Genomic DNA, 23813 nt, shown 5'->3' on the forward strand with positions numbered 1-23813 from the left:
TGAACACTCAGACCTAGTAGACTTCAGGTGGGTGTCAGACTTCAGTAGGCGCACACGCCAGAAAATGTTGAATTGCAGATTGCACGGTCGTTTTTGGCACCATTGTAGTCCATGACCCCGGTCTCCTTACACACCTGAATTCCATTTTATGGGGGGGGGGCCTGAATGTAAGTCCTGACGGAGCCACTGAACGGATGCCTTAAAGCAGAGTGAAAGCCCCCTTATACATCAGTGGTGAATCCTGCTATTGTATGCATTGGATTTTGTTTATAATGATTTTGGGGAGGAACCACTTCACAATCGATCTCAAAAACTCTTCTCTTATTCATTGCTAAGCAACTTTGCTGGTCTGATGGTCATATGTGGAGTTCGTTTTATTGTTTGTTTTATAAGAGGTTTTGAAAAACACCTTGTATGAAAAAGTTCACGTCGGTGAAGTGGATCCTGATGGAATCCATTCCAAACTTGGTACAGTGAGATCAAAATGCTGCAAAAAAACGATCCAGGAAAGAAACTTCAAAAATTCTTCATAACCTCTTCTGGAAACATTTCAGGAAAATGAAAACATCTTCAAATTCTCTCTCAAAAAAGAGCATTTTTCGAAGTGGTTTCCGCTTGAAAAACTTGTCGATTTTTAATTCCTCAAATAACTCGGTGTGGAGACATCCTTAGGGGGACATACTGAGAGACGATCCTGCTGACAGCTGTGGGCGCCGTAATAAGCTTCTAGCCACAGGAGCATTTTTTTTTAAATTACTTCAATTGAAAATAGTGCTGTGCTACCTTGTCTGAAAGAGGACATTTTTATTTAACTGTAGGACAATCCCTTTTTAAAAAAAAAAAAGTATTCAGATTGGTAAATGGGAGCTTCTACAAGTGTAATATCTATTATGTGAAGAATCCACCATTGTATAAATCTAGAGCTATAGATAACATTCCCTTGTATGCAGCTGCTTTTATCTTCGCTGCTGACTCTGTCCTCCATCAGCTCTAGCCTTAGTTCATGACCACCATTCCTGTCTGTGATCTGCTTTTGCTCGGGTTCCTACGTGTGGTCCCTGATAGCAACTGTATTGCCAGGCTGAAATTTTGGCATTAAGTTCTTTCTTTTTTTTATTTTTTTTTTACTTATTTGTGTACATTGATGGGACATTTCACAACACTTGAAACCTGTACATCTTCGGTGTTACCTCTTGGTGTATTACTGTGCATGTCAACTGCGCACAGTCTGCTGACAAAGGGCAGTAGTGATGGACCCTACCAGGATGTGGATCTGTTACAATGTGTCACTGACCTCTTATTTTTGTTAAGCCTGGCTATCATTTGCATTACAGAGGCCGGCCGCCGAGCAGAAAGAACTGCTTAACAAGTGGAATGAGATGGGAACCGATGAGCCAGGTACAGCTACTAATACACAGCCAGACCTACAATGATAGAATGATATAACCGGGTTGTATACTGGCATCCGCTCAGCTACATTTACATGCATGAATCCCTTTATTATAAGTATAGCACAACCATATATCAGAAATTAGTCTCTATTGCTTCATATGACAATGTGGATGATGTCAAATCAATATCAATGTTATTTGACAATGGAAACAATCCGAATCAACACCATGTACACAATCTAGTATATAGTACCAGCAATATACAAAATATAAACAGTCTAGTATGTAGTACCAGCAATGTGCACCATATACACAATCTAGTATATATAGTTACAGATGGGCAGACACCTGGATGTTTGGGTCCATCGGGTTCGGCCCGAAGAGTTACAAAAAGCTCGGGTACGGGTATCAGAACAGGACTTGAATGAGGGGTCCAAACATCCAGTGCTTGCCACCCTGTCATGTGCATGGCAGCGTGGTAAACACCGCTTCTGATTGGCGGTGGAACCTTCGCGGTCAGTCAGTGAGCGGCGGTTCTCATGCTGTCAAAAGACAGCGTGAGTGCTCAGCTGTGATCAGAGGTATAAAATTTACCTCTGGTCAATGGTGATAGCTGATTGGACTACTGATCCCATCATCTGACACCTGCTGCCACTAATAACATCGAGAGCAGGAGCGGCAGATTGGTGTATTCATTGATCATTGAGTCCCGGACAACCCCTTTAATATTTTGTGCTTCACCTAGGATGGAGATTGCGTCTTTTCTTTTTAATCATTCATGTGCAATATCTGATAACCATAGAACTACGGCTTTTGTTTATGGGTTGTTCTGGCCTCAATTTTAAATCTTATCATATAATGTAACTATTAGCGCTGTTCTAAGTTTCTCAGTTTTGTTCTGGTGTCTAGTTTGTAGGATGACTGTTTATATACAATGTACGGCTGTGATAATGATTTTGCTATTTATGTGTGTTCATGCTCACAGCTTATTTCATTTTTGCATTTAATGTTCTCCTCCCCAGACTTGAGTCTCTTTAGACCTGTTTATGCACCTAAGGATTTCCTTGAGGTATGTAGATACTATTAATGTTTAGATTGCTCATTGTAGCATCTGACTATACACTTTCTTTTATCATCAATTTGGTAGTCCATTTTTTAAGACTTTTTCCTTGGACTTGAAGAACTTGCAGCGCATTATTTGATGTTTCTGTCATAATGCTCTGTTCTAGTCACCTGACTTCTGCCACCAATCATAGGCATCAGTGGTCCTCTGAAATCTGGATGGTAAATTAATCCCCTCCAAGGCTAGAGCCCACCATTAGGCTGAGTGCAGACGGGGTTTTGAGCCCTGCGGATTTTTCCGTGCAGAATGGAAGAAAACCGCAGGTCAAATGACCTGCATTTTTCCTGCGGATTTCTTCCTTTTTTCACGCGGTTTTTGTGCGGTTTTCCATTGCGGTCTTCCCCCTGCGGATTTGGTGACAGGGGAGATAGAAAACCGCACAAAAGAAGTAACATGCTGCGGATTTTGTACCACAGGAAAACCGCGCGGAAAAATCCGCAGTGTCTGCACAGCGTTTTTTTTTTTTCATTCATTTTAAAGGTACTGTACATCACAATGCGGATATGCAACGTTTCTGCGCGGTAAAATCCGCTGCGGAAACGCTGCAAATCTGCATCGTGTGCACATGGCCTTAGGGCAGCCTGTTCTTGTGTTAGATCCTTAGATCCATGATATTTGTTATTTCTTTACAGCCTATTCCTAGGGAAAACATGTTAATGCTGGAGAACAACTTTAAATATTGCTTCCCTATATAATTTGTATATAACTTTTAATGACCATAAAAGTTAAGCTTTGATAGGGACTTTAAAAATGTGTTTAAGACTCCCCCAAAAACATGTCATTGTAAAAGTTTTCTTTTATCATGTTAAGTTTCTTTTATTACATTGACCAGCAAATATTATACAGTTGTACTCAAAAGTTTACTTACTCCGACAGAATTTTTGCTTTCTTGGCCTTTTTTCAGAGAATTTGAATGATAGCACCAAAACTTTTTCTCCACTCGTGGGTAGTGGTTAGCTGAAGCCATTTAGGCTAAGTGCACACGTTGCAGAAAATTTCTGCTCAAAAACCTGAATCCCTTCCCAGAAACCGCACCTATTTTTCCGCGGCGGTTTTTGCACGTTTTTTGCGCGGTTTTGATGCGTTTTGATGCTTTTTTTCCGCAGCGGTTTCAAACCGCATGGAAGAAGCCAAAACCGTGGAAAAATCCACAAAATTAACGAGCATGCTGCGGTTTTCTCCTTCGTCTCATTGGGGGACACAGAGACTGTGGGTGTGTGCTACTGCCGTCTGGAGGCTGACACTAGGCATACAAAAAACAAGTTAGCTCCTCCTCCACCGCATACACCCTCGCCCCTATAGCGGGCGGAAACCAGTTTTTTGCTTAGTGTCTTTGGAGGCACACGCAGTCTGGTTTCTCCAGACTAGGTTTCTTTTTCGGTTCTCACTATGAAGAGGAGATAGGGGCGACGGATCCTATAGAAAGGGTCCGATCTCCCCAAACCATCAACGGGCGAGCACGCGTTGAGCATCGCTCCGCGTATCCTTTCCCGCACCGAGGGACACCTCTGGGACTTTTCCCCAGACATCTATTTTTCGTGTTTGTTATTTTTTGAAGACGAGAAGGGGCAACGCATCCTATAGAAAGGATCCGATTTCCCCAAACCAGCAACGGGCGACTACGTGCGAGAGTCCCTCCACGTCTCCTCTCCCGCGACGTGGGACACTATGCCAGACTTAGCCCTGTCCACCCCTAGGTATGGAAACCATGGGCTTGCACACGGGCACAAGACTAGTCTGTGCGCCCCCACTGCTCCACCAACGCTTGACGGCGGTGCTGCACGGCGGCGGACGGTCCCTCTCCTCGCCCCTACAGGGCAGACGGAGTTAGGGTGCCTGCACCGTCCAAGAAGGAGACTAGCAGGTGCGGAGGGCCCTGGGCGCAGAGTCAGGTGGACCACCCCCCCAAACCCCCCCCCCCCAATACCTGGGGCAGAGCGGGCAGTGGCTGCACAGGAGGTGGAGGAGAGGACGTCGCTGGGGCCCGGCGTTTGGACCTCAGGTGGGTAGCGCCATTAATTTAGCCCTCGGCTTCGGCCTAGGCCGCGGGCGGAAGTGGGCGGCAGCGCTCCGGCCGCGTCTTAGGCGGCGTCGCTTCGGCGCCCCCCGTCCCCGGTATCGGCGTTACAGGATCCGGGGGGGGGGGGTATCGTAATTTAGGCCGCGGCTCCGGCCTGATCCGCGGGCGGAAGTCCCGCCCTCAGTGCGGCGTCCGTCGGCGTCACTTCCGGCGCCTCCCCCCTCCTGGCAGGGCGGGCGCCGGATAAAATGGAGTCCCCGACGGCAGTCCGGGGTAGGCCGCAGGAGCTTACCGCAAAGCGCGGCAGTCCCCGGAGACCGCCACCAACGCAGCTGGAGGAGCCTCCCACGGCAGGAGCTGGGAAAAGGACTACAGAGGGGTAAGTGTGACCCCGGCCTGAAGGCCACGCTAGGGCATATAGGGCTCCCCTCTCCTCCGCATTCGCCCTCCTTGAAAAAGGGAAAAAAAATAAAAAAATTAAAATATATATATATATATATATATGAGAATCTATTTATCTATTTATTTTTCTGGCCTTTTTCCAGCAGTATGTCTGGAAAAGGTAAAGCGCACGCATCCTTCTATGCCGCATGCGTTTCCTGTGGGGTTAGATTCCCACGAGCGCAGACCAGTAAATTATGTGAAACCTGTGTCACCGAACGCGCCCAGGAGCCCTCCCCCGCAGCAGAGCCCAGGGGTCCAGAACCCCCAGAGTGGGCGGTATCCCTCTCTCGGTCTATGGTATCATTAACAAAGGCAATTGAGACCCTTCAGGCCCCGGATAGGGGTAGAGATGATGGCTCGCCTGGTTGGGAGGGTTCTGCCTCCTCACATGAGCCGCCGGCCTGCAGGGGCCGCACTCTCTCTAGGCAGGCACATAGGAAGGGAACCCATACTGTGTTGCCAGGCCCCTCCGGTGCTTCAGCATCTGCGAGTGTGGCATCACGCTCGACGTCACCCCTTTCAGGGAGCGAGCAGAGCTCAGTAGAGGATGTGGAAGAATCCTTGGACCTGGACACCCCAGGGTGCCGGGAGACGGTGGACAGTCTCATTGAGGCTGTCAACCAGACTCTGGGTATTGATGATGAGGTCACCCTAACCGCAGGGCATAAGGTGTCTTTTAAAAAGGCCCGGAAGCCGCGGAGAGTGTTCAGCACTCATCCTGAGTTCGAGGATATAGTGCTGCGGCATCGGGAACGGCCAGACAAGCGTTTTTCAGGACAGAAGACGCTAGGATCAAGATATCCATTTGCGCCAGAGCTCTGTAAAAAATGGGTAGAGTCTCCGGCGGTGGATCCCCCCCGGTATCCCGCCTGGCCTCGAGATCCCTGTTATCAGTGCCTAGTGGTTCGGTCATCAAGGACCCCACGGATCGGCTCATAGAGGGATTAGCGCGCTCGGTATACGAAGCATCAGGATCAGCACTCTTCCCTTCCTTTGCGGCAACATGGGTAGCCAAAGCCATGATGTCCTGGTCGGACTCTTTAAATGAGATCCTGCAGGATAGGGAGTTGCCAGCAGAGGTGGCTGAGATAACAAGTCAGATCGCAATGGCGGGTGACTATCTAATGCATCCTTGGATGCAGCTAATAGCGCAGCACTTGCAGCAGCAAACGCAATCGCCATTAGGAGAGCCTTGTGGTTAAGGCTGTGGCGGGCTGATTCGGTGTCTAAAAAATCCTTGACTTCCCTGCCCTTTCAGGGTAACCGACTATTTGGGGAATAATTGGATAGACTCATTTCGGACGCAACAGGGGGTAAAAGTAGTTTTCTCCCACAACAGAAGACAAGGACGCCATTTCGTCAGCCTCAGGCGCGTTTTCGGGCATTTCGCGCACCCGCGTGGACGGCAACGGCCAGTACCCCCGCTCCTGCGCGCTATAACCATGACAAAGAGCGTCAGGTCACCTACAGGACCAACCCGCTGGGTAGGATGCGAGGGCGTCCGCCCAGATCAAGGGGGGCCAGGTCCCAGAGGCCCTCTACAAAATGACTCGAGAAGTGCGGTACCCGAGGACAGCAGGATTGGTGGTCGTCTGCAACGGTTCTGTCACATATGGGCTGCGGTGGCACGCGATGCATGGTTGACGGCGCTGATATCTTCCGGGTACAAGATAGAGTTTATAAAAAGTCCGCCAACACGATTTTTTCCCTCCCGGCTTCCCAAGTCAAGGTCTCGGGCAGAGGCATTACGGGGGGCCATCGAAGTGCTGCAGCACAAAGGGGTCATCGTTCCGGTGCCAAGGAGCGAAAGAACCCAAGGGTTTTATTCCAACCTGTTCGCAGTGCCCAAAAAGGATGGAACGGTAAGGCCGGTTCTGGACCTAAAGCTACTAAACAGGTTCATCAGGGTCAGGCATTTTCGCATGGAGTCCCTCCGGTCGGTTATATCCTCCATGAAGAAGGGAGAATACCTGGCCTCAATCGATGTTCAGGATGCATATTTACACATCCCTATTTTTCCCCCGCATCAGAGATTCCTACGGTTTGTGGTCGAGGGACGGCACTTCCAGTTTGTGGCGCTGCCTTTCGGTTTGGCCACGGCCCCCAGAATACTCACGAAGGTGATGGCGGTCGCCATGGCCACTCTTCACTCCCGGGGCATTGTGGTGTTGCCATACCTGGACGACCTTCTGGTAAAGGGCCCGTCCCGTCCAGCGTGCGAGGAGAGTGTCACCATCACACTGAATACCTTGTCTCGTCTAGGATGGATGATCAACAGGAAGAAATCATTCCTCACGCCGGCCCAGAGGATTGTTTTCCTAGGGATGATATTCGATACCTCCCAGGGATTGGTAATTCTCCCTCAGGACAAGGCTCGGGCACTCCGACAGGGAGCTCGAAGACTTCAACAGCCAGGCCTCCATACTGTCCGATTCGGGATGGGGGTCCTGGGCAGGATGGTGGCAGCGATGGAAGCAATCCCGTTTGCTCAGTTTCATCTCCGCCCCCTGCAGCATGCCCTGTTAGCGGCTTGGGACAGGAGCCCGTTCTCACTCGATCACCCGTGCAGGTTGTCCTCTCAGGTCCGACAGACCCTTCGATGGTGGACACGCGATCGGTCGCTTCTGCAGGGAAAGCTCTTTCCTCCGGATCATTGGTTAGTGATCACGACCGATGCGAGTCTCTCCGGTTGGGGAGCAATCTTCTGCCACCACACGGCACAGGAGCAGTGGTCGCCTCAGGAAGCTCGTCTCCCTATCAATCTGTTGGAGATTCGAGCAATACGGTTGGCCTTGCAGCAGTTCCAACACGTGCTAGCAGGATACCCGATTCGGATTCAGTCGGACAACGCCACGGCAGTGGCGTACGTGAATCACCAGGGGGGCACACGCAGCAGGGCAACCATGCGCGAGGTGGGACATGTGCTCCGCTGGGCCGAGAGGACCCACTCGATGATCTCAGCGGTTCACATTCCAGGCGTCGAGAATTGGGCAGCGGATTTCCTAAGCCGCCAGGACATCACGGCCGGGGAGTGGTCACTACATCCCGAGGTGTTCCAGCAGATTTGCCAGCGCTGGGGAACACCAGACGTGGACTTGATGGCCTCCAGGAAGAACGCCAAAGTGGGCGTGTTTGTCGCCCGGTCTCAGGATCCGCAAGCAATTGCAGCGGACGCATTGGTGATACCCTGGAACCAATTTCGGCTCCCATACTTGTTCCCGCCGCTGCCACTTCTCCCCAGGGTTATCAGGAAGATCAAGACAGAGGGGGTTCCGGCAATTCTGCTGGCCCCGGATTGGCCCCGACGGGCATGGTACGCGGATCTGGTACAGCTCATCGCAGACGTACCATGGCGGCTACCGGAACGTCCAGATTTACTGTCCCAGGGACCGATCTGCCACCCGAACTTAGGGGCCCTGCGTTTGACGGCGTGGCCATTGAATCTTGGGTGCTGACCCAGGCGGGGTTTGGGCGCGAGGTAGTCGCGACAATAGTAAGGGCCCGAAAGCCAGCCTCGGCAAGGATCTATTATAACACTTGGAAGGTTTTCTTCCAGTGGTGTCGGGAACACGGGGTTCCGCCATTGTCCTTCTCTGTGCCCAACATACTGGCTTTCCTTCAGTCTGGCCTAGACGCAGGTTTGGCGCCAAGTTCCCTTAGAAGACAGAGGTTATATCCTCCATGAAGAAGGGAGAATACCTGGCCTCAATCGATGTTCAGGATGCATATTTACACATCCCTATTTTTCCCCAGCATCAGAGATTCCTACGGTTTGCGGTCGAGGGACGGCACTTCCAGTTTGTGGCGCTGCCTTTCGGTTTGGCCACGGCCCCCAGAATATTCACGAAGGTGATGGCGGTCGCCATGGCCACTCTTCACTCCCGGGGCATTGTGGTGTTGCCATACCTGGACGACCTTCTGGTAAAGGGCCCGTCCCGTCCAGCGTGCGAGGAGAGTGTCACCATCACACTGGATACCTTGTCTCGTCTAGGATGGATGATCAACAGGAAGAAATCATTCCTCACGCCGGCCCAGAGGATTGTTTTCCTAGGGATGATATTCGATACCTCCCAGGGATTGGTAATTCTCCCTCAGGACAAGGCTCGGGCACTCCGACAGGGAGCTCGAAGACTTCATCAGCCATGCCTCCATACTATCCGATTCGGGATGGGGGTCCTGGGCAGGATGGTGGCAGCGATGGAAGCAATCCCGTTTGCTCAGTTTCATCTCCGCCCCCTGCAGCATGCCCTGTTAGCGGCTTGGGACAGGAGCCCGTTCTCACTCGATCACCCGTGCAGGTTGTCCTCTCAGGTCCGACAGACCCTTCGATGGTGGACACGCGATCGGTCGCTTCTGCAGGGAAAGCTCTTTCCTCCGGATCATTGGTTAGTGATCACGACCGATGCGAGTCTCTCCGGTTGGGGAGCAATCTTCTGCCACCACACGGCACAGGGGCAGTGGTCGCCTCAGGAAGCTCGTCTCCCTATCAATCTGTTGGAGATTCGAGCAATACGGTTGGCCTTGCAGCAGTTCCAACACGTGCTAGCAGGATACCCGATTCGGATTCAGTCGGACAACGCCACGGCAGTGGCGTACGTGAATCACCAGGGGGGCACACGCAGCAGGGCAACCATGCGCGAGGTGGGACATGTGCTCCGCTGGGCCGAGAGGACCCACTCGATGATCTCAGCGGTTCACATTCCAGGCGTCGAGAATTGGGCAGCGGATTTCCTAAGCCGCCAGGACATCACGGCCGGGGAGTGGTCACTACATCCCGAGGTGTTCCAGCAGATTTGCCAGCGCTGGGGAACACCAGACGTGGACTTGATGGCCTCCAGGAAGAACGCCAAAGTGGGCGTGTTTGTCGCCCGGTCTCAGGATCCGCAAGCAATCGCAGCGAACGCATTGGTGATACCCTGGAACCAATTTCGGCTCCCATACTTGTTCCCGCCGCTGCCACTTCTCCCCAGGGTTATCAGGAAGATCAAGACAGAGGGGGTTCCGGCAATTCTGCTGGCCCCGGATTGGCCCCGACGGGCATGGTACGCGGATCTGGTACAGCTCATCGCAGACGTACCATGGCGGCTACCGGAACGTCCAGATTTACTGTCCCAGGGACCGATCTGCCACCCGAACTTAGGGGCCCTGCGTTTGACGGCGTGGCCATTGAATCTTGGGTGCTGACCCAGGCGGGGTTTGGGCGCGAGGTAGTCGCGACAATAGTAAGGGCCCGAAAGCCAGCCTCGGCAAGGATCTATTATAACACTTGGAAGGTTTTCTTCCAGTGGTGTCGGGAACACGGGGTTCCGCCATTGTCCTTCTCTGTGCCCAACATACTGGCTTTCCTTCAGTCTGGCCTAGACGCAGGTTTGGCGCCAAGTTCCCTTAGAAGACAGATATCGGCCCTGTCGGTCCTGTTTCAGCGAAAGATCGCTACCAATTTGCAGGTCAGAACGTTCCTGCAGGGGGTCGTTCATTTAGTACCTCCCTTCAGAGCACCATTGGAGGCCTGGGATCTTAATCTGGTCCTGTCGGTACTACAGGAGGCTCCGTTTGAGCCACTACAGGATGTTTCATTGGCATATCTATCCAGAAAGGTTGTGTTCCTGGTAGCCATAACATCCATTAGGCGAGTATCGGAGTTGGGAGCGTTATCTTGTAGAGCCCCTTTCCTGACCTTTTTTAAGGACGAGGTAGTCCTTAGGCCTCTGCCACCTTTTTTACCAAAGGTGGTGTCCTCGTTCCATATTAATGAGGACATTGTGCTGCCTTCTTTCTGTCCAGCGCCAGTTCACAGGGTGGAAAAGGCGCTCCACACATTGGATCTGGTAAGAGCTCTCAGGAGATACGTGTCGAGGACAGCACCTTTCCACCAGACGGATTCGTTGTTTGTGATCCCCGAAGGGCGCAGGAAGGGCCTCGCAGCCTCACGGTCAACCATAGCCAGATGGATTCGCCTAACCATTCAGGAGGCTTACCGTATTAGAGGCACGCCAGTTCCAGCTGGAGTAAGGGCGCATTCTACTCGGGCAGTGGGCGCCTCGTGGGCGCTTCGGCACCAGGCTTCGGCAGAACAGGTATGCAAGGCAGCAACCTGGGCCAGCCTGCACACTTTTTGTAAACATTACAGTGTGCATACTCCGGCTTCGTCAGATGCGAGCCTGGGCAGAAAAATTCTCCAAGCAGCAGTGGCACACCTTTAAACAGGAAAGCATGCGTCTTGGATCGGTGAGTGTTATCCCACCCAGGGACTGCTTTAGGACGTCCCACAGTCTCTGTGTCCCCCAATGAGACGAAGGAGAAACATGGATTTTTGTGAGTACTCACCGTAAAATCCTTTTCACCCAAGACGCTCATTGGGGGACACAGCACCCACCCTGATAGCCGGTTGGCTCATACTTATTATTTAACATATTTTCTTGTTTAAGACAGGGTGATCCTTTTTTCAGACATATGATTTATTGCATTAAGGCTAATTTTTGTATGTCCTCCTACTGCTTTTGCACTAAACTGGTTTCCGCCCGCTATAGGGGCGAGGGTGTATGCGGTGGAGGAGGAGCTAACTTGTTTTTTGTATGCCTAGTGTCAGCCTCCAGACGGCAGTAGCACACACCCACAGTCTCTGTGTCCCCCAATGAGCGTCTCGGAGAAAAGGATTTTACGGTGACTACTCACAAAAATCCATGTTTTACCGCGATGCGGTTTTTTTCGCGGTAAAAAAACGCATCAATGTGCACAAAAAGTGCAAAATGCATAAAAATGACTGGGAAGCTTATTTTTAGCGGTTTTATAGTGATAACTGCGGTAAAAACCGCTAAAAAAAACGCTGTGTGTGAACACAGCCTTATTGTCAAACTACTGTGTTTTCTCTTTTTAAATCATAATGACAACCCAAAACATCCAAATGACCCTGTTCAAAAGTTTACATACCCTGGTGATTTTGGCCTGATAATATGCACAGAAGTTGACACAAATGGGTTTGAATGGCTACTAAAGGTAACATCCTCACCTGTGACAAATGCTAGGAAAATTGTTTGGGATGCAAAAAAACCCCACAAATAACATCAGCTGAAATACTGGACTCTCTGAAAACTAGCCGTGTGGCTGTTTCAACATGCACAATAAGGAGGCACTTGAAGAAAAATGGGCTGCATGGTCGAGCTGCCAAAACAAAGCCAAATGACCCTGGCAGTTGTACAAGCAGCAGGGCCAGCCTGAAAAGCAAGGCAGGTCACGAGCCCACCTCCAGGGGTGGACATTCTTTGGAACCAGCTCAGCCTCCGTCTCCGGTACGGTAGATTAATCGGCTGAATGGTGAGTGATCTACGTGAAAGTGCACTGTATTAAAACCAGTCCCCTTTCTCTGTGTATTCCTTTACTAGGGAAGGCCCCTGAAACGTAGTTCAAATCAGAACAATAGGGACTGTGCCCTGTGCAAGGGGAATTTACCGTGCACTTATAGTAAGAGACTCTGCCCAGGGTGTATACAGCAGACTGTCCCGGAAGAAACCTCAGGGTTCACTATAGACCTGAAGGCCATCGTTAGATCGGAGGTTCAGAAGTCCTTAAAATACCTGATGGGACAAAGAGAAGAGGGGAAGCCAGAACTACTGTCATCAGAGTCTGAAAGATCAGTAGAGTTTAAGGGGGAGGATTCGGACCTGACGGATTCATCCTCTTCTGATGAGGACACAAGGGGTAGACCCTGCTTGTGCGGAGGATACTTACAGGCTGGTCAGGGCAGTAAGGTACACTATGGGCATATCTGATCCCAAGACTACCAGAACAGTCCAAGACATTATGTTCAGCAGCTTGGAACAGAGGAAGAGGCGTTCCTTTCCGGTTAATGAGAAAGTCAAAATGCTCAATAGAGAGTGGAAGAGGTCGGACAGGAAAGGTCCACTACCATCTTTTTCAAAAAGAGGCGGCCATATGGGAGAAGACCCCAAAGATTGACGTCGCGGATGCAAAATCTGTCAAAAGATCTACGTTTCCCTTTGAGGACCTAGGGACTCTCGGGGATCCCTTGGATAAGAAAAAAAAAATCAGGCTTCATTAAAAACTGTGTGCCTTTTGCCTTCTATGTCAGTATACATAGCAATACTGTATTGTTTACTGCAATACATTATATACTGCAGTTGCAAAATTATTTAAAAAAAAGTGTGTGTATATTATTCTCTCTCCTTTCCTCCTTTCAAAAAAAAACCTAAACTAAAACAAAAACCATTTAGTGTCACCGTGTCTAAAAATTTTTTTATATTAGATATAAATCTGTATGGTGGATTTACACAAAAAAATACTCAAGCATCTGGAATAAAATATACCGTAAGCAAAGCTGGACTTTAGAAAAGCACTCATTAAAAGTTTCATCTTCTAAACCCACTGGCAGACACAGACGGAGGAGGGCTTCTGTGAAAAAGCAGTACATGGGCTCCTTGGAGCGCAAAAGCTCATCATAATGTACAATTCCACCTGTTTTAGAGGTGGAAATGGCCCCCCCTTACCTCTTCGGCCCCTACGCAGTTGCACAAATGATATGTCCGCCCCTGGCTTTATTTGTGTGACTATATTTGTAGTGTAGTGTACATGTGTTAGTATACTCACCGGTCGCCGTCCTCCCCGGTTTCCAGTGCCGTTCTGGTCCTCTTCTGAGTCACATGACTGAATTTCTGAATCTCCAGCTCACACTGGGGTTTTATGTATGTGTCGGAAGTGGAAGCTCTATTACAATGAAAGTTTACGGAGCCTTGTTCTGATCCTCCATAGCTTTACATTGTAAAAGCCACTTTCGGCTCATACATAAACCCCAGTGTGATCCGGAGAGCCAAAACGTCAGTCACATGACTAAGTAGAGGACTGGAGCGGCCCTGGAAACCAGAGAAGATTGCAATGGGTGAGTATATTAACACAACTACGCTACATATACATTAACATAAGTTTAACCCATAAAAACTTTAATGGGAGTATTTCTTTTCGTGGTGTTATAAGCAATTGCTAGAGGAGGCTTATTCCCCTTCCACAGTATGCTGTGCTACGATAAATGGAGGTTGCATCTCATGTGTATGCCCACTTAAGAGGCTCTGTCAGCAGATTGCACATTACAAACTACAGACATTACGTAGACCTCTTATACCTAAAGGCTATTACAAAGACCATTTTATCTGATCAGTTAGAGAAAGTGAGCTTTTTGAGTCCAGGGGTAATATATTGACTAAGACTAAACTTAATTTTGATCCTCCCAGCGTGTCCGTATTGTGCTGAACAGTGAAAGTTTAGCGTCAGGGGATGGCGACACTGAGGAGCTAGCTGTCACTCATGCCTAGTGGGCAGAGATTGAGTTTGGTTCATGAATATTCTGGAGTAATGCGCTCTTCGACTCTAGCTGAACTCATAAAATGCTCTTTTAAAAGTGAATTTGTCAGTTGGATTTCACCCCTAAACTTATTTATACGCACATTTAGCTTTTCCAAAGACAAGTCCAGCAATACCTTACAAGTCTGTTGTACTATTAATGAGAAATTGAATTGATATGCAAATGGCTATGGTAAATCTGGAGCCTCTTGTCATTCCACCTCTATTCACTGCCCATTGCCGTCTCCTCCTGCCTGACTCATGGCTCCTTTGCCTGAAGTCACATGGCATAGAGGCTATCGGTCAAGCAGGATGAAATGAGGCTGGGTAGAGAATAGAGCTGGAGTGACAGAGGTTCCAGATCTCCGATATTTATTTGCATATTGAGTCAAACGCTGATTTCTCAGTAATGGAGGAATGGACTGACCACGTTAAGGAATTGCTGGATTTGTGTTCTCCTTCGCCTCATTGGGGGACACAGATACTGTGGGTGTATGCTTATGCCGCTTGGAGGCTGACACTAAGTGAAAAAAAGAGGTTAGCTCCTCCTCTGCCGTATACACCCTCGCCCCTATTGCGGGCGGAAATCAGTTTTTTGCTTAGTGTCCATGGAGGCACATGTCTGTTTTTTTGCTCCAGACTTTTTCCATGAAGATTAGACAGGGGCAACGGATCCTATTGAAAGGGTCCGATTTCCCCAAACCAACAACGGGCGAGTGCATGCGAGTGTCCCTCCACGTATCCTCTCCCGCAACGTTGGACACGATGCCGGACTTGGCCCTGACCACCCCTAGGTATTGAAACCATGGGCTGTACAGAGGCACAAGACTAGTCCGTGCGGCCCCCACTGCTCCACCAATGCTTAGACTGCGGTGCTGCAAGATGGCGAACGGTCCCTCTCCTCACCCCCTGAAGGGGTTAGATGGAGCTAGGGTGCCTGCACTGTCCTATTTTTCAAGGCCCCCTCACATACCTGAGCTGGGAAGCCGAAGAGGATCGTCAGTGACGAGAGGGCCTGGGAGGGCTCCTGCGGCGAAGATTTGGGGCTGGAGCCCTTAGCCCGGCTGAGCGTGGCTGCAGATGGAGAGCGCGGTGTGGAGCAGCCCGCGCCAGTAAGCAGCACCAGTTTTTAGGCCGCGGCCGGAAGTTCTGCCTCCGGGCTGCGCGTCACTTCCGGCGGCCCGCCCCCCAGGCCTGGGCGGCGGTGGATAAATTTAGTCCCCGGCATCGGAGCGCGGCTAGGCCGCAGAGCCGGAAGTACCGCCCCTGGAGCGGTTTATATGCTGGTGGCCCGCCCCACAGCTGGTGGCGCGTGATTTTGGTGTGGAGGCATCCAGGAATGTGGGGGCACAGGACTGGGGTAAGTGCTGCCCGAGAGGCCACGCTACAGGGAAGACGAGGTGCTACCTCTCCCTCCCCAGCAGCGGACAGATACAGCATGTCCTAAAAAGCAAAGACGCACACGTTTTTTTACGCTGCATGCATCTCTTGTCGGGCTGCGTTTCCGCGGGCACAGACCAAGCGATTTATGCGAAGCCTGCGAGTCCGAACGCGCCCAGGAGCCCTCCCCTGCGACTGCGACCGAGGTTCCGAACCCCCGGGAGTGGGCCTTATCACCGTCACAGTCCATAGCGTCACTTACGAGGGCAATCGGGTCCCTTCAGGCCCCAGTTAGGGGCAGGGACAGTGGCTCGCCGGCCTTAGAGGGAACCTCCACCTCACTAGAGCCTTCGGCCTGCAGGGACCGCTCTCATTCGTTCCAGGCAGACCCGGGGGAAGAGAATCCATGTGGTGTCGCCCAGTCCATCCGGTGCTTTGGCATCCATAAGTTCTGCTTCTCGCTCCCAGTCACCAGTGGTTAATAGCGAGCAGACCTCAGATTTCGACTCAGACGAACCCCTTGACCTGGATGCTCCAGGTTCACGTGAGACAGTGGACAGCCTCATAGAAGCCGTCAATCAGACCTTGGGGATTGAGGATGATCCCGCAGCGGCTACAGGGCATAAGGTGGCATTTAAGCGAGTGAAGCGGCCGCACAGAATTTTTTCCTCTCACCCTGAGTTTGAGAACATAGTGCAGCGACACAGGGAACGACCAGACAGGCGTTTCTCGGGTCAAAAGGCACTCGAAGCAAGGTATCCATTTGCCCCGGACCTCCGTAAAAAATGGACGGAATCTCCGATGGTGGATCCACCGGTGTCACGCCTAGCCACTAAAAATCTTATCTGTATCTAGTGGTTCCTCTATTAAGGGTCCCACGGATCGCCTCATAGAGAGCTTAGCTCGCTCAGTATATGAGGCGTCAGGATCAGCGCTCTCTCCCTCGTTCACAGCAACTTGGGTAGCCAAGGCCATGATCTCATGGTCAGAATCATTAAACAAGGTTGCGCAGGAGCAAGAGCTACCTGCAGAGATATCGGAGATCGCGAGTCAGATTGCGATGGCCGGAGACTAATGTACGTAATCAATGCATCTTTGGATGCGGCCAATTGCTCGGCACTTGCTGCCCCTAATGCAATTTCTATCAGAAGAGCTCTATGGTTAAGGACATGGCGGGCCGATTCTACTTCCTAGAAGTCCTTGACTTACCTATTAGTGTGGCCGTCTATTTGAGGAGAAGTTAGATAAACTTATCTCCGACTCCACAGGAGGAAAGAGCGGTTTTCTCCCTCAGCAAAAGGTCAAACCACATTTTTCCCGTCTCCCATGACGGCACACATGAGAGAGGATCCGCCCAGTCAGGACAGGAACCCTACTGGAGATAACAGGGTGGTACCTCTCCCTCGCTTCAGTTGGGTTTCCTGTCCTGACAGGGACCAATGTGCTGAAGACAGCGGTCACAAGTACCTGCCCCTCTCCCGTGCCGGCGTTGAAGATCAGGCTGGTTTCCTGAGCGCTGCGCGTCAGGAGGGGGAAGCGCCGTCCGCGGGTCCCCAGGGGGCTCAGCGTCCGAGCGGGTGCAGAAGCAGCACGGCTGGGGTCCTGGGGCTCTGCCGAGGCTGCCGCGCCGCCCTCTCCCCCTCTGCCAGGTCCAGAAGCGGCGCAGGAGCGTCAGGAGGCGGCCGCTTCCGGGTCACGCCCCTCTGACGTCACACGCAGGGCATGCTGGGAAGGGGCGTGCCCGCGTGGCTTCGGGAGGCAGCGCCGACGATCCAAGATGGCGGCGCCCATAGAGAACAACGCCGGCTGGCGAAAGGAGATCCCGGCGGCATGGCAGGGGGGGAGGGGCTGTGGGGTAATCGAAGGAGGCGGAGAGTGCAGTGGAGAAGACGCACAGAAGACGCACTCATGCCCAAGGCTTCAGGATGGAAGTGGGGCAAGACGATCAGCAGCAGCGACAACAGCGTCAGCAGCAGCAAGAGCTCTTGCCAGATGCCAGGCTGAGCCGCCAGCATACCAGGAGCAGTCGCTCGAGTGGTGGGAGCGTCAGTCGTAAACACGACCGGCATGACTCTGAGATGTCCAGAAGAAACGTCACGAGTGCATCTGAGGAGCCTCCGAGATCGGTACCCCTGATTGACAGCGGTGGTGAGTGATCTTCGTGAATGTCACCCTTATGGTAACGGGGTTCCTTTTTCTCTGTTTGATCACTAGGGGTCGAGGAAGGCCAGCAGCAAAACCAAAAATAGAGAATGCGCCCTATGTAAAAACCCGCTGGCAGATCAGTGGCAGAAAGACCTCTGCGCTGACTGTATAAACAAAACTATACAGGAGGAGACCCCTGATTTGGTGGCTAGCCTTAAAGAGTTAATACAACAGGAGGTGAAAGGCTCCTTAAAGGCAGCCCTTAAAAAGAAAGAGAAAAGAAACCGTAGAAGGAGCTCCGATTCAGAGGCCTCGCCAAGGCAGAAGGGGCGGGATAGACCCTTGTCCCCCTCCACCTCCTCTTCCTCTACCCAGTCCTCAGAATCCTCCTCGGACAGCGATTATAGGCGGCCGTCCATGTTTTCCAGTGGAGGACGTGGAAAAGCTGGTCAAAGCTATTAGGGCTACAATGGGCCTTAAAGAGGAAAAAGCTCCCAAATCATTAGAGGATGTAATGTTTGGAGGACTGAAGGAAAAACGAAAACGTACCTTCCCCGTAAATGATAAAATAAAAGCACTAATTGACAGGGAATGGAAAAAACCAGAGAGGTCAGGGGGCTTACCTTCCACATCAAAAAGGAGGTACCCTTTTGAGCAGAAGGATTCAGAAACCTGGGAGAAAGTCCCTAAAATTGATGGGGCCGTAGCCAGATCCTCAAAGGTATCCCTACCATTAGAGGATTCCGGCGTGTTGAAAGACCCGCTTGATAAAAAAGCAGACGGTTTCCTAAAACACATCTGGGAAGCTTCAGCAGGTGGATTGAAGCCATTGATAGCTGGTACCTGTACCGCTCGTGCCCTCATGGTCTGGCTGCAACAAATAGAGGACCAGATCAAGGATAGAGTTCCTAGGGATGAAATTTTGTCTAATTTGACACTGGTGCACGGAGCAGCGGCTTTCCTAGCGGATTCCTCTGCAGACTCTGCAAGGTTGACAGCTAGAGCAGCAAGTCTGTCAAATGCGGCAAGACGAGCCCTGTGGCTTAAAGGGTGTCCCGGAGATTTACCATCGAAGCATAGGTTATGTTCCATTCCATGCGATGGCCAATTCCTCTTCGGGAAAAAACTAGAAGAGATTTTGGAACATGCGGGGGATAGGTAGAACAGCTTTCCCCGATTTCTGGGAGAACCCAAAAAGCAGCCCTTTCGGAGGAGGAGATTTAACAGGGGTCGTCCCCCGGGAGATAGAAAAACCTGGGACTTTAAAGAAAGAAGAGCATCGGGCTATATGTTTAAAGGGCCCTCCACTTCCTCCAAAAAATCTCCCCAATGACGTTGGGCCGGAGGTAGGGGGAAGGCTTTGTCTCTCCCTTTCCGCCTGGGCAAATATCTCCCCCAGTACATGGGTCCTAAATATAATCAAGGACGGCTTAAAAATAAAATTCATCCGTCCGCCCAGGCATACCTTCATAATAACACCCAGAAGGAAAGCCCAAGAGCAACAACTGGCCCTGGAGACGGAAGTCTTGGGACTAGTGAAAAAACAAGTCCTACAGGAAGTCCCAGTGCAAGAAGAAAGAAGGGGGTTCTACTCCCCCCTCTTCTTAATACAAAAACCAGATGGCTCTTGGAGAACCATTGTCAACCTGAGGAGACTCAATCAGTGGGTAGACAATTGCTCCTTCAAAATGGAGTCAATCAAGACGGCCACAAAGATTCTGTTCCAGCATTGCCTCATGGCAGTGATAGACTTAAAAGATGCCTACTATCATATCCCAATTAATCGGGAATATCAAAAATATTTGAGAGTAGCGCTCCATGTCCAGGGGCAGGTGAAACACTACCAATACGCAGCCCTTCCGTTTGGCCTGTCTACAGCCCCCAGAGTATTCACCAAAGTGATGGCCGAAGTAATGTCTTTTCTGCGTTCCAGGGACATAGTGATCGTCCTATACCTAGACGACTTTCTGGTAATAGGGAGGTCGGATTCCCACTGCACACATCAAGTGAAGGAAGTGATAGGAATTCTAGTAGGACTAGGATGGATAGTAAACATCGCCAAATCAAGGATAACCCCAGCAAAAGAGCAATCCTTCCTAGGGTTGATATTGGACTCCGAGCAACAACGCTGCCTCCTACCAGATAGCAAAGTGACCAAGATAAGAGGCCTCGCTCGCACAGCAATGCAAAGACCAAATATGACACTGAGGAACGCAATGTCCCTTTTAGGTTCACTGACATCATGCATACCCGCAGTAGCATGGGCGCAGTACAACGTAAGGCAACTACAGTGGGAAGTTTTGTCAGCACAGAAACAATTAAAAGGGCATTTAGAAGGCAAACTATGTCTCTCAGTGGCTGTAAGATTCCCTGCTCTGGTGGACTGTAGAAAAGAATCTAACAGCCGGTGTCCTGTGGCAAAAACCAGTCGAGGACATCATTACAACAGACACGAGTGCCACAGGATGGGGAGCACACCTGAGATCCCACTCAATACAGGGGACCTGGTCCTCGCTAGAAAGGGATCACGGTTCAAATGTAAAAGAACTATGGGCAGTGGAAAAAGCCGTGAAACATTTCCTTCCCTTACTTCGGGGCCGCCACACCCGGGTCATGACGGACAATCAAGCAGTAGTAGCCTACATCAATCACCAGGGGGGAACGAGATCTCGGGGCCTCGTGCAAATATCAGATCTACTCTTCCAGCTAGCAGAAGAACATCTGTTATCCATCACAGCACTGCACATAAAGGGGGCAGAAAATATACAGGCAGACTTCCTGAGTCGCAGGCACCTAAAACAAGGGGAATGGTCCCTAAACCCCCAAGTCTTCCAACAAATAGTTCAGGCCTGGGGCAAACCAGAAATAGACCTGTTCGCTACCGCACAGAACCGGAAGGTCAGGAAGTTCTGCTCACTAAACCCAAGGGAAAACCCCTTCGCAGTAGATGCCCTACAAATACCCTGGAAGTTCATCCTGGCCTATGCATTTCCCCCGATAACAATGATCCCAGTAGTGGTCAGGAAAATCAGGGAGGATCGAGCGAGAATAATTCTTATAGCTCCATTTTGGCCGAGAAGGCCTTGGTTCTCCCTTTGGAGGCTCATGTCAGTGACAGATCCATGGATACTACCGGAGATTCCAGACCTGCTTTCCCAGGGACCAGTGGTCCACTCTCAGGTGAAGGGCTTCCATCTAGCAGCCTGGAATTTGAGAGGGCGCTACTGAGTCGCCAGGGATTCTCTCCAGGGTTAGTCTCCACCCTGTTGAAAAGTAGGAAACCTATAACATCCCAAATCTACGGTAGAATGTGGAAAAAGTGCCTAGACTTCCTGGGGGAACCCTTGGGGGATGTAGCGCCAGTGGGACCTATCCTAGAGTTCTTACAGTCGGGGCTACAATTGGGGTTAGCCACTAATACACTCAAAGTTCAATTCTCAGCATTGGGGGCCCTATATAACTGCAACTTAGCAGCCAATAGGTGGGTGTCCCGATTCATAAAGTCCTGTGGCAGGTCAAGGCCGGTCATTATCCCAAAGATACCACCCTGGGACCTCAACCTAGTCTTAGAGGCCTTAACCAAAGACCCCTTTGAACCACTACTAGAGCTGTCACCAAAGCTACTTACACTTAAAACTGTCTTACTGGTAGCCTTAACATCAGCCCGAAGAGTCAGCGACCTTCAAGCTCTGTCTATATGTTCTCCATATACACAGATATTGGAGGACCGAGTGGTTCTAAGACCAGATTCGGCCTATCTCCCCAAGGTAGTCCAAAAGTTTCATAGGACTCAGGAGATCTCCTTGCCATCGTTCTGTAACAATCCTAGAAACCCTGGGGAGCAAAAGTTCCATACATTAGATGTAAGAAGAGCCATATTACAATATATGTCATTAACTAGTTAGTGGAGGAAAGATCAGTCCCTTTTTGTAGCCTTTCAGGGTTGTAGAAAAGGGCACGGGGTAGCTAAGAGTACCATTGCCAGATGGATCAGGGAGGCCATTATGTTATCCTACTCCGCAAGTGGCGCTCCGGTTCCAGAAGGCATCAAGGCTCACTCCACCAGAGCCGTGGCTACCTCCTGGGCAGAGAAGGCTGAGGTATCAATTGAACAAATTTGTAAAGCCGCTACTTGGTCCTCACCTTCGACCTTTTTTAAGCACTACCGACTTGATCTGTCTTCCTCTACTGACCTAACGTTTGGTAGAAGGGTGCTGCAAGCGGTGGTCCCTCCCTAAGGTGTCTTATTCTACAAAAGTCTCTCATGTGTGCCGTCATGGGAGACGGGAAAACACCAAGGTTACTTACCGGTAGCCGGTTTTTCCGGAGCCCATGACGGCACCTGTATATTCCCCCCCTTTTCACTCCTTTGGTGTGCACTATAGTTTGGGTGTTTTTTTAGTTAGATATAATGTGGTGATAGTTTTACCATGTGTACTAACCCGGGGGGCCTCTCATGCTCTGTAAACCAACTGAAGCGAGGGAGAGGTACCGCCCTTTTATCTTCAGTAGGGTTCCTGTCCTGACTGGGCGGATCCTCTCTCATGTGTGCCGTCATGGGCTCCGGGAAAAACCGGCTACCGGTAAGTAACCTTGGTGTTTCACCACCCTTTTCAGGCACGTTTTCGGGCCTTTCGTAACCCCGGGTGGACCACAGCGGCCAATTCCACCGCTTCAGGCCGACCCAACCAGGATAGGGAGCGGCAGGTCTCATATACAACCAACCCATTGGGGACAATGCGTACTCAACAGCCCAGATCGAGGGGATCCAGATCCCAAAGATCGTCAGCCAAATGACTCGAGGCGTTTACCAGACGACACCAGCAAGATGGGCGGCCGACTACTCTGGTTTCGCCATGTCTGGCTCAGTGTCGCAGACGACGCATGGGTACAGGAGTTGGTGGCCTCGGGTTACAAAATAGAGTTTGTCAGAAACCCTCCAAAACGTTTTTTTCCTTCTCGTCTTCCCAGGGTGGATACCCAGGCAAGAGCTCTGTTGGGAACCATCGAATCGCTCCAGCGCAACGGGGTCATTGTTCCCGTACCAGAGCACGAAAGGGCTCAGGGCTTCTATTCCAACCTGTTTGCGGTTCCCAAAAAGGACAGGTCTGTGAGACCTGTTTTGGACCTCAAACTTCTGAACAAATTCATCAGGGTCAGACCTTTCCGGATGGAGTCTCTCCGTTCAGTCATATCGGCCATGGAGCAGGGAGAATACTTGGCTTCGGTCGACATCCAGGACGCATATCTGCATATCCCCATCTTTCCTCCTCATCAAAGGTTCCTGCGTTTCGCCATCAACGGTCGACATTTTCAGTTCGTGGCGCTACCTTTCGGGCTCCCAGAGTGTTCACAAAGGTTATGGCAGTTGTCATAGCCATATTGCATTCTTGAGGCGTAGTCGTCTTGCCTTACTTGGATGACCTATTGGTCAAGGGCCCTTCAAGACGGGCATGCGAGGGAAATGTCAACATCACGCTAGATACTCTTGCCCGCTTAGGGTGGCTGGTCAGAGCGAAGAAGTCATCCCTTGTGCCAGCTCAGAGGATTTCCTTCTTAGGAATGGTCTTCGACACTTGCCGAGGGTTGGTGATTCTCCCTCAGGAAAAAGCCCTAGCTCTCCGGCATACCATTCATTTCGGGATGAGGATTCTGGGAAGAATGGTGGCAGCAATAGAAGCAATACCGTTCGCCCAGTTCCATTTTCGCCCCCTGCAGCACGCTCTCTTGTCAGCCTGGGACAAGAATCCTTTCACGCTCGATCGGCGGTGCCGACTGTCCTCTCAAGTCAGGCAGCAGTCGCTCGGATGGTGGATAACCAGTTCCTCTCTGACCCAGGGGAAACCCTTCCCCCCCATGACCATTGGTTGGTGCTAACAACCGACGCCTTTCTCCTCGGCTGGGGAGCGGTGTTTCGCCACCACACGACCCAGGGACGGTGGTCGCCACAGGAGGCACG

General features: G+C 50.9%; 1 protein-coding gene across 3 annotated transcripts in view; it reads left to right on the plus strand.

Annotated features, from left to right (window-relative positions):
- Positions 1-23813, plus strand: part of TBC1D19 (TBC1 domain family member 19) — a 294506-nt gene that overhangs the window by 93997 nt on the left and 176696 nt on the right. For all 3 annotated transcript variants that reach the window (XM_073574712.1, XM_073574713.1, XM_073574714.1), the window contains exons 6-7: positions 1335-1398; positions 2414-2460. In XM_073574712.1, coding sequence (XP_073430813.1) covers positions 1335-1398; positions 2414-2460 — 111 coding nt within the window. The remainder of the gene's footprint in view (positions 1-1334; positions 1399-2413; positions 2461-23813) is intronic.

This window comes from Dendrobates tinctorius, unplaced genomic scaffold (assembly GCF_039654945.1).
Source record: "Dendrobates tinctorius isolate UK_male_01 unplaced genomic scaffold, ASM3965494v1 ptg000039l, whole genome shotgun sequence".
In the NCBI taxonomy this organism is placed as follows: Eukaryota; Metazoa; Chordata; class Amphibia; order Anura; family Dendrobatidae; genus Dendrobates; species Dendrobates tinctorius.